At 41.4% G+C, this 11,576-nt stretch overlaps 1 protein-coding gene across 1 annotated transcript; it reads right to left on the bottom strand.

Moving 5' to 3' along the window:
• Positions 1–324: 324 nt before the first annotated feature.
• On the bottom strand, positions 325–10,582 carry LOC128357873 (protein Wnt-2b-A-like). Its single transcript, XM_053318276.1, has 5 exons — positions 10,404–10,582; positions 7,502–7,722; positions 4,420–4,697; positions 2,775–3,039; positions 325–779 (listed from the first exon to the last, which is right to left on the bottom strand). The coding sequence occupies exons 1-5, from the start codon at positions 10,580–10,582 to the stop codon at positions 550–552; spliced, it is 1,173 nt and encodes a 390-aa protein (XP_053174251.1). The 3' UTR covers positions 325–549.
• Between the last annotated feature and the right edge of the window lie 994 nt (positions 10,583–11,576).

Raw genomic sequence — 11,576 nt, forward strand, 5'->3', positions numbered from 1 at the left:
TCCACTTCTCAAAGTGCACTTGTCAAGCTACTTCCCAAAGTCCAACCAAGCATTCGTTTTGGTAGATTAAAGTGTATTTCCCCCCAAAAAAGAAAGAAAATTATGTGAGTATATTATGTTGTTGTAATAATACTGGATACGTTTGAAGGCTCAGTTAATGTGAAAATGTGTCTTTAAAGCATCATGAAAGCAGCAAACCATTTTAACCCAGAACCACACGCTAGAAAAAAAGTCAGTCTGGGCTGAATCTTTGATAAAAGCCCAATCCATCTGAACCCCAGAGTTTTCACTGGTTGCACTGTTCATCATCTGATTCCAGCAGTTCAGTCTCACAAACAGGGGCTAATGGTTATTTATTCATATTGATGGGTATTGAATTCTAGTGCTTTCACAGAAATGGGTAGAAAAGCCATGCAATGATGAACCAAGACGGGGGCAGGGGAGGGCGGAGATGCAGAGCACTTTTGGACAAACTTTCCCAGAATGCCAGATTCCACAGGATGACCTGCAAAGGGGAAAGGGGTGGGGTTGCATTACAGGGTTGCGTCCTCAGGTCTGGTCTAACCATTCGGCTCTTTTGGGGGCCTTGCACGTGTGTATGTCCACAGCTTCCTCGCAGTCCTTACACTCCACAGCGCAGCACCATTTGAACTTGCACTCACATTTGGTGATTTGTTTGACTCGGGTGGTGTCGTACCCCCGCCCACAGCACATGACCTCGCAGCCATCTGTACCACGTGATGACTTATTGCAGACACGCCCAGCTGTGCCAAGGGACCCTGCAGAGAAAGTCCAAAAGGGTTAGATATAATGGCCAAAAGTTCAACTGAAACTAAAGCTAGTTTCTTATGTTTCACTTCCTTACCAAAACAAAAAGCAGCCAGTAGATAATTTTATATAAAACCCAAAGTCTCAGCTCCTATGAAATATTTAGGCTTATTACACCTCATCATACATTTTTCCCTCCTGATATCTGCCTTTGCTCTATTCTGATGTCACACTTTTTCCACTTGTTTGCTGTATGTTTACTGTCTAAAAATATCTACACCATTCTTACAGCTTGGTACTCGACTGGCCTCAGTCTGTGACGCTAGGGTTTATACTGTATTCACATGAAGCTGTAAGAAGAGGAGAATATTCCTTGTAATTTTCAATTTAAAATACATTAAACAAGCTACTTGTGCAGTTTGTGAACCTCAGGTGAAAAACAAATACAAACAAACCGTGTATTGCTCCTTTTAGATAATCAAACAGTTTATATTGGTGTTTTATTCATTTAGAGTGTGATGGTGGCTTTGCTGCCATTTTGCTACACTTCTGTACATCATTTCACCAAGGGAAATAGATTGTGTCTGTCAAGATTCCTAATATCTCTGACTCAGAATTACAACTTAGAGACTGAAGTGTGGTTTTTCTGACTTGACTGTTCCAAATTACGGGGAACGCCAAGACTGCGACAGTCTTTGGCTTGTTGGAAATGGTGTTAGTTAATAGCAACTAAAAACAAGAATTTTAAATGAACCGTTTTACTTTTTTTTTTTTTTTTTTTTTTTAATAAATTTATCATCCCTGTCCAGACAAGGAATGAACAGCAGGACACACTGTTTATCTTCCAGGGCTGGACTTTTATTAATTTGCATTATTACAAGTGGTAATGTGGTTTTGAATGAGGTTCAGTTTTGGAACAGAAACCTGATGTTTGAAGTCCACTTTTGATATTACTATACTATTTGATTCCATTTCTAAACTACAGTAGCATGCTAGCAACCAGTACAGAGTGTATCATAGTGTTGATCAGTCTGGCTGTTACCTAATGCAGAGGCATATTGTCTGTGTCTTGTGTGAATGTCATCCCCACAGAGATTAGTGCTGGTGTTTGGTGTGAGAAGCTCCCTGTTTGAACTGCTACCTATCACAACAAGCTGCCCATAGAACAACAGACCCACACACACAACTATGCAGTGTTGGTAGAGTGGCCTATAGTTACACTGCCTTTCCCAAGCCACTGCTCCCTTTGAAGCCGCTCTATGTGTGTGTGCGGTGTGTGTATGTGTGTGTGAGGGTTAAATGGACAGTGGAGCGTGACAGACAGACAGGCTCTCACACTCTGAGGCCCACTCTGCCCTCCAGCTACGCTTAGTTCAGACAGACAGAGAGTGAGAGAGACTGTGACAGACAGAAAGAAGTGATTTTTTTTTTTTTTTTTTTTTAAATTAGCTGCTTGTGTCCCTAGGCTGTGGATTCCACCGGGAAGGTGAGAAAGGGGGAGGATGGACGAAGGGACGAAGGGATGAAGGGCGAGGCAGACAAAGAGAGCGAGGAGGAGGAAAAAAGTGGATAGAGCTTCAGTTTCTGAGTGATGGAAGTATCGATCCTAAAAGTTTGGAGCATTTCATCAACCCATACAGCCAATCAGAAACAATTGTAACCAATTAGATGCATTGTAGGATGGTTGATCAACACATCCTCTGACCGTGGGGTGTGCTTATGTGTGTTGACAGAGACTGACAGAGGTCAGGTGGTCACAAAACGACCATGTCCTCGGGGGAAAAGGATATTAGCTTCCATAGACATCACACGGGAGGCCTGCTGTGTTATCTGAATACCATTACACACACACACTGACATTCACACACACAAACATACTAGTCATGCATGAACATACACACAACATACACATAACACAGTCGGGGCAATCCATCAACATCCATGAGAAACTGCCTCTCTGCATCTTTCAGTCAGATCTACCCTCTTCTCTTCCTCTGTTGTCTTACCTGCTTCTTTGTCTAGCAGGCAGTAATCCGGGGAGGTTTCAAAGTAGACCAGGTCATTCTTGGTGGCCTTCCTGAAGGCTTTATTAGCTACAGCGAAGCCTGTCCCATCCTGATTCATTGTCACCTCGATAGCCCCATTGTACTTCCTCCTCAGGTAGTCACCGGTCTTCCTGAAGTCTGACATGGCCATCCAGCATGTCCGCAGTGTGCACGAGCCACTCACACCGTGACATTTACACTCCAGCTTCATGAAACGCTTCACTGCCTAAATAAATGCAGAAAAGTCACGATTGTCTATATGTTGTTTTTTCATACATTCTGACATTTTTTCAGTTTTCATGTTCTAAAAATATAGCATTAATGCAGGCCAGGTTTTTAAAGGGTTGGTTTACCCAAATTACATGAAAACGTATTTTCTCTCTGACTGCACCTAGTGGTATTCATATTTCTGCCAGAGTTCTACCTCCACTCCAATAAAATGGAGCTGAATAGATTTTTGTTGTCGCTTAAAACATTGAAAAAGTACACTAAAAGTTAAAGGACAGCAGGATCTGTGGATGATCCATAATTATGGAGACACTGTTTCATTTTTATTGTCTTTTTTTTTTTAAAGCTGTGAGCACCACAAACAACATTTACCTCAGTTGTATTGCGGGTCATGGCACAAATCTCTGATTTATACTTCTGAAAATGTAAAATGAAAGTCTTATCTACAAGTAAATACTCTTATCTAGGAAAAAGACTGTTAATGTAAGATCTAAATGCAATAGGACTGTCACTTCAAGTATCAAGTTCAAACTAATTGAAAAGCATAGCGCGCAGCTTCTCCTATATGTGCTGTAGCTGCTGTCACACCAGATTTTGCTCCTGTTTATTTCTATAAGGAACACTGAGATATTTTAAGTGCAGGTCTCAAATTGACCCCGCCTTGTTTGTGTAAATTTCAATCGGATTCAGCTCTGATGTGTGAAATTGCAAAACTCTCCAATGTCTAGCCATTTTAATATTCAGCTTGTTGAATGCTCTTGTTAGCCCATTAGCCATGGTAGTTCTTGCAGTTTATGCTTACAACCCTGCCCAAGCTTTTTCCTGTCCCACCTGCTTTTTGCCTCAACACATAAATACATTTTGACAGGTCAGAGACTGGTCTGACCATGAGTCATTCTCTTGCGGTGCCTCTACTGCCTCACTTAGATTGTAAACTAACACTAACAAAGCAGTTTCACAAAGTCAGCAGACAGTGCATTTTGCGCTTATATGCAGATAATTTTCCTCTGCAAAGGAAAAATAATACAGCAGCTTTGTTTTCCTTGAACTGAGGTATGCTACAGTATGATCATTGTCAATCTACCAGTCCAGCTCCAATGTCCTAATTACATATCACAATTTGGTTGAAATTGAAATGACAAAAAAGCTTTTTTAATATCTGATGTAGATGCAAAGGCCTGTGATCAGTTGTCATTATCCAGATAACATATCCAGATAGAGACTGCATGTTAATACTAGATGTGAATGTGGTACCAGATACAAGTATGTCAAAACTTTGGCAATTAAAACCTACCTGCATAGCTAGGTATACCACTAGATGTAACAGAACAAATGTTTTTTTTTCATAATTTAGGTTTTACTGTAGTGACACACTTACTGTTCTGCCACAGCGGTTGTTGTGTAGGTTCATAAGTGCCCGTGCATCTCGGACGGTCCTCTCTTTGGCATCTATGAAGGCTTTGGCAAACTTTATCCCGTAGTTAATATTATCACTGCAGCCACCCCAATCAAAATCTCCTCCCTTATCTTTGGACCGTCCACGCTTGTGCGGGTCACAGTTGCATGTCTTCAGCTCCCCTTGGCTACAAGCGCGAGTAAGCGCATACACCACTCCCGCTGATGAGATGGCGTAGACGAATGCTGCTTCACGACTGCCTGAGAAACAGAGAGAAAGTGCAAAAGAAAGAAATAAACAATTGTTAGACTGAGGCTGAAGTTAGAATAACACAATCTATTTCTGAATACAGAATTTGCAGTGACTCATATAATGCAATGCTCTAAGACCTAAAGACTTGGCACTTTACAGCCCTCCTGTTAACATGCATAGACAGATACACATAATGCCATGACCAGGCCTGGGTGTGAGCCATCAGGACATGAAGGTGCAGCTGACGGGGGCATATCAGGCCTGATGTGGAGTATAGGACTGCTCTGTTTAAATATTATCATGGAAATAATCCTAGCAGCGGGGCTCTCCTCTGCTCACATAAATTGTTTAAATACAGACATAGTGATACCCCATTAATCAGCGCCAGGGTGATGTCATGACAGCATTATCTACCATTGCTGTGCTCATCTGTTCTTTTCTGGACTCTTTAGTTCCTTAGAACTGACTCATCTATTGTGTGGCCAAAGACACATAGAGAATTAGATATAGTGTTTGGTCACAGTTGCAGCACCCGTGGGAGTGAATTCACCAAAAGACAACATAGTAGCCAGAACTTGTTCGTCTTAAATCACTCGGTCAACCTAACAAACATGTGGTTTTCACTTAGTGCCTCAAAGTCAAAAAAGAAAAGAAAATGCTGCACCTGGATTGAGAGTAATCTCCCCAGTGGATAAATACATCCCCTGTATGAAATCAGCTCCTTCTCAAGTACAAGCAAGCAGAGCCATATTTTGTCCATTTTCATTGCCAACATTATGCCCATATGGCCTCAGTCAGTCAGAGGAAGTCCAGAGGAACATGCAGTATATAAAGAACTATCAGCAATAAAATTTGGTAAAAATATTGATGGCCCTAATGATTTTAGTCCTTAACCCTCCAACGAACTACAGAGAACTAATGCTCTCATCTATGACAAATTATCTCAAAAACGAAATTAAAATAGCTGTGGATGATGTTTCTTGATGTTTCTGGTGACCGTGCAAACTTTACTCCATAGAAAAACAGGTAAATAAAGATTGCTCAAATAAAATTTACTGCGCACATTCATAATCTTCAGAAGATAAACTTGTTTTGACTTGGCCCCCAGTTAAGCTTTGCTTTGGCATTAGCCTCAGGCTACAGTGTCACCTCTGTATACACAATATTTCAGTATGTAATAGGCACATTTTAATTTGCTAATCACATTATGTTCCCAAGATGATAAACCACTCCTTTATGACCTCAAAGCACTCTTCTATAGCACCACCTTCAACACACTATAATTTTAGCCCTGCTGCTGTTAAGGCTCTAAGAACATTAACACTGCAGGTTGTTGTTTGGTCTGACCATCCCTGTCATGTTGTTTAATTAACTTTACATCCTGTAGAGAATTGCTGAATTTTTAATCTTGATTTTTAATCTAGATTTACCAGCACTTCAACCACCAAGCTTTCTGCTGTAATACGGATCATAAATTGCTAAAGGTGGGCCATGTAGACATATAATTGTATCTGACAATAAGGCGCTTTGCAAACCAAGAGTTGTGTGATCCAACCTTATTATTCTGTATCCACTGGAATGTCTCATTTCAACCGTGGGTTGAGGAGACAGGAGCTGTGGGTGCTGAGGGGGTGTATGTGTGGGAGGATTGAGGAGGGTATTACTGGTCATCATTCAAACGTTCGCTGTTTGTCTGACAGTGAGAATATCTCTCTAAATATTTACATCTGCATTACTGTTTATTCCTCTCCACCACACACACAAATGCATGCACACACACTTACACACACAGCCTGTATATCTATATCTGCTGCTTTTTTTCCATGCATCGTCGGCCCGCACACATGCTTATAAGATGACTGGAAGAGGGACAATAACCAGCCAAGTGGAGTCAGTGATGTCAGAGGGGAAGTTTGCATAGATAAACACCTTATTTTGTGCAACCTGTATTCAGATATGCTATGTTGAACTGCTCTGAATGAAGCATTTACCACACTTTGCAAAAGTGCAAAAAAAAAGCAAGTTAAAGAGTAAGGACTATCCAGGAATCCCTAGTTGCACTGCATGCGACAGTGACTTTCAGGTGCATAACTGCGTCCAATCTCTGCATTCAGAGTGCACAGTAATGATCTATGGTAGCTTATGCAACATCATTGCATTGCATTGTGTTGTTATTGTGTGTAAATGCACTGAGAGCCACTAAACTGGAGTCAAATTCCTGGTATGTGTAACAATACAATAAATAAAGATGATTCTAATTCTGTCGGGTAACTCATACAGTAGTTATCAACTGATCTTTCCTCTGTCCCTGTGTTGTTTAATAAATGTTCATGTCTGCAGTCATAAAACTTTATATGGAGGTATTATGCATGTTTTGGCTACAAAGACGGGAAATATGTATGTTAACATGCATGTGCACCTGTGCATGTGTGTATACGCAGGAATCTGTTACAAACGTGGAGGTCTGGCAGGAGTGGAAAAACAAAATGACGGCAAGCCCACGTCTTGAAGTCTGTGTGTTTATTGACGAGGCATAAGACATTACAACAGTCCATTAGGGATTATAAACATGGAGCACCAGCATATGTGAGTATGAGAAGGAAAGATCGGAGAAAGAACAGAACGAGAAGAGAAAGGAGAGATAAGAATGGAAGGCAGTTAAAATGAAGAAGAGGGGTGAAAATGAGGATTGAGATAATAGCAGACAGGGCTCAGGTTCAAGCTCTGGATCCTTCAAGCTCAGTATCCGTACTCTTTGGACACATAGTCAGTAATTAGACAGACATACATGTAGATACGCATATGGACTTACTCCGTAGCAAAACACGTCCAAACACGGTGGGGTCACGTTCCAGTGTGCTGCAATTCCAGCGATGGTGTCTGAACTGGTGCTGGCACTCTCTGATCCACTCCTTCGTGCCCTCACCGATGGCTTGCATGATATCTGGGTGGCTTTGGCAGAGTTGCCGCTGCTTGTTCACCAAGGCTGGGATGTTGTTACAGATCACACGGGCACCCAATGCACCAATGTACCTGAAGATGCAAGAAAATGCAAAATAAATTCTAGGCAGTTTTGATGGATTCATATCCATAATCTGAATAAAGTACGCTAGATTGATTTATTTAAATATTGCTATCGATTAGTGTGTATAGTTGCTCTCATATGATAGGTCCTTATGCACACTTATAGGTGGTGAATGGTGTGAAGGAGAGCTTCAGCAACAGTCCTCTGTGAGTCAGAGTTCACTACACTTAACAGTTTAAGGTTTGCGAGGAGGAGGGGAGTGGAAACCATTTACTCTGCTCTCCAAATAAATAAGCACTTAACCTCTCCCCACAGGACCTGCATGTGTATGTGTGTTTAAATGTTTCCCAGTGGGATAGTTGAAATCATGTCGTCACAAATCAGAGCAAGAAGTCTGGGGGCCTCTAATAACCCTGTCAAACTAAGACCCCCTTACTCCTCTCTGACGTTTTTGCTCACTCGCTCTCATTCTCATCTTACCCATGTTTCTCCTGCACACTTCTTCCAATCGTTCTCCTTGTCCTAATAAAACGGACTGTTACAGTATCCCATCAAGATAAATGCTGCGTTTGAGCTCATCCAAGATAAACTGTGTTTTAGTGTGAACCTAATCGTGACGTGCCTCTGTGTGTGAACACGAGAGGACTCGCAGCTCGGTGGCTGCAGGGCTTTGGCGGGTCCGTGAGGGAAGGTCAGGGAGTGTGTAGCTGTGTGGTCGTGTTTTTTACGAGGCTGGGCAAGAGGATGGAGACTAGAGGCTCTCTACTCCCCAGAGTGGGATTAGAGAAGAGGAATAAGAACAAAGTGCTCATCAAAGGAAAGAGCCAGAGCAGCAATTCACACTTAATTTTCTCTCTTTTTCTCTCTGAGAGTCAGGAAGACTTGTGGATTTTATAGGATAGTAAATCATTGTCTGCAGGTTTAAAACAACATGCTGTAAAGCCCTGCGACTATACTGTGGATTACAAGAGAAAGACAAGTGAAAGATGACTGAAGGCCTCTGAAGGCTTCTGATGACAGCCACAGTTCCTCCCATGTTATATATTCTCAAAATTTCTTAGATCATACAAGAAACACTCAAAAAATGTGGCCATTAGTAACCTGATCAGTTTCTCTTCTATTATCGGTAAGAAAAACTAATTTTAGTCTTGGGATTTCCTGACACATTCACTAAGAAAGCACAGATGAAGTTATATAATGTGCATAAATTTGCTTTTCTATTATGCATGAAAAGATCAAAAGGGAAAATTTGTAACTGCCTGGTGCAGACATGAAAAGACAACTCAATGAAATTCATCATTTAACACATTTTCACCTTTTCAGAATATTAATCTTGATGAATAACTAGAGATTTAAATGAATGCATTATAAACATTATGTATTAGGTTTCTTAAATGGTGATCCCTGTGGGTGAGTTAAAGCCCCAGATCTGTCCATATCATCACTTACACCTACGGAAATATGATAAACAGATAGATACTGTATCTCCTACACTGAATTCCCCTCAAAGCCAATAATAGCCAGCCAAAGCCTTAACACACACTCTTCCAACTACTCCCCATAACTGCTTTTAATCTACACAAACTATTAGGCATTCCATCACCCCTACACCCGCCCACACACAGACACTTCTCCTATAAACACACTCACACACATGGACATTTTCACGTATGTTATTGCGCAGGCAATGAGATATTTTTTCACCCCTCACCTATGCTCTAGATGGCTGGTTTTGGGGTATTTTAGTGAAGTCGTGTGTGTGTGCGTGTGTCTGTGTGTGTGTGTGTGTGTGTATGTGTATACCTGGAGAATTAATGACTGTTCACTTTGTTGAATGCAGGCTCCAGCTGAGCTGAACACGCGCTTAGCCAACAGCGCGGGCATAAATTACATTTATCGCTGTATTATTATTGTTGAATATGGCAGGCCAACAAACTGACAAGAAGAAAATGCAATTTAGAGAAAAAGGTCCTAACGAAGCTCGAGTCTCATTCACAAACTCATATTTTTATTTTATTTTTTATTTTTTTAACTGTTAAAGCTCTATCATGTTTTTTTTCCTTCTTTTTTCAGAAACACGTGGCGCTAAATTAAACGATGACAGAAAACCACATTTAGAGTTTTTCTATGCAGTCATTACCTCATAAAAATTACAAGCCAGTGCAATCAGTCGCGACAAATAATAGTCTATGAAACTCATATTAATACACTTCCTGCGTTTAAATTATTGCAAAAGTTGCAAGAGAATAATAAAGTTCACATTTTTTTGCCAGTTCTGAGTGCAGCAACACTGATGAGAAAAGCACTGCGGGCTTAATTTCCGCGACAATAAATTAACTAATACAAACCCTCATTACGGCCTTGTCTGTCTGCTGGAAAACCCCTGCTCGCATTTAATAGGGACAGGTTTTGCTTTTTGCGTTTTTGGAGAAGGTTTATTAAAATAGTCATTATAAGTTAAATTCGTTGGCAGTTTGAATGCCTGGCGCTTTTAACGAAATCACGTGGCATGTCTTTCCTTTTCTTTTACGGTCAGACGAATAATTTAATTTGCATGACATACATGTATGATAATTATACTTTCTTAACATACATTTTCCTGGAAAAGAAAATATACAGATTGAGCTCCCATAAATCTTTTCAGCAGGCAGGTAGGCCTGTAGGTGTGATGGATGCAGGCTCTACTCACCACCATGAGTCCACTCGAGGGGTGACGAGCAGCAGCAGCAACAGACACGCACAGTAAATCCTCGAGCTGGCACCGAGGTTTTGGCATGACGAAGACCGGGAAGAGAGTCTGACTCCCGGTGAACCACAGCTGCGAATCCGGGCTGCCCGGAGGCTCACAATCCTGTTCAAACCCAACATGGCTCCTCTGTTTTTATGCCCAGCCTCCCCCAAAGAATTAAGATTGCAGAAGAAAATGTCCAACTTTAATAGATAAGGTTTGATGTGAAGCAGGTTAAGCACACATACAGCAGGCCTCCTTATCCAGTGTGTGTGGCTCCATGTTGCGCGTCTGTCAGGAGTGTGAGGAGCGCTTTTTCGGTGCCATGTGCGCACCAGACTCTCCACTGAGCACTCTTGCCTGCCGACAGGAGGTTTACCTGACAAGACCAGCAACAAGTGTCGACTGTTTCACCTCTCCAGTCAGCTCCTCAAACACTTATCCTCAGCTTTTGCTCAGTTCAGAGGCAGAAATATGGTCCGAATCGCAACTGGAACTAAAGGTTGGTAAATGTGTTACTGGCTGCGGTTCTGTCGGCACTGTGCTGGATCCGATCCTCGTACCGGACCTCTCCTTTATCAGTGCGCGTTGGACAGAGTCAGAGCTGAGCGAGAGAGAGAGAGAGAGAAAGAGAGAGAGAGACACGAGGGAGGGCTCCTCTCGTCCATTGGGCAGATAGGGGTTACAGAGTTTGACGACGAAGGAGATATTAAAAGAGGGATGGATGGAGAGAGGTGCGTTCGTTCGCCTTTGTCTGTGTGTGTGTGTTAGTGCAGAGGTGAGGGGTGAAGATGCTGTTGAGGTCGAAAAGGTCCTAATGTGAAGAGGTCATCTGTAACCACAGACAAAAAATGATTAGAATGAATGAAGGCGCCTTCATTTTAAAACCGAGTTAAACCGGATAATTCTTATTATGGTTCCTTTAAATAGCAAATGCTGAAATATTCAAATATTTTATGTAAGCAATTTCCAGAATGCATAAATATGTTAAAATGAAATTGTTAATATCAGTAGTCACACATAAGCTAGAGTTGATAGTATATAAAATATGTCCGTTTTTTGGTTGAGTATTAGTAATTATGATTACCAGTATTCTCGGCTGTAATGTTTCATGCTGTTCTAATTGTGTAACGT

This window comes from Scomber japonicus, chromosome 4 (assembly GCF_027409825.1).
Source record: "Scomber japonicus isolate fScoJap1 chromosome 4, fScoJap1.pri, whole genome shotgun sequence".
NCBI classification, from domain to species: Eukaryota; Metazoa; Chordata; class Actinopteri; order Scombriformes; family Scombridae; genus Scomber; species Scomber japonicus.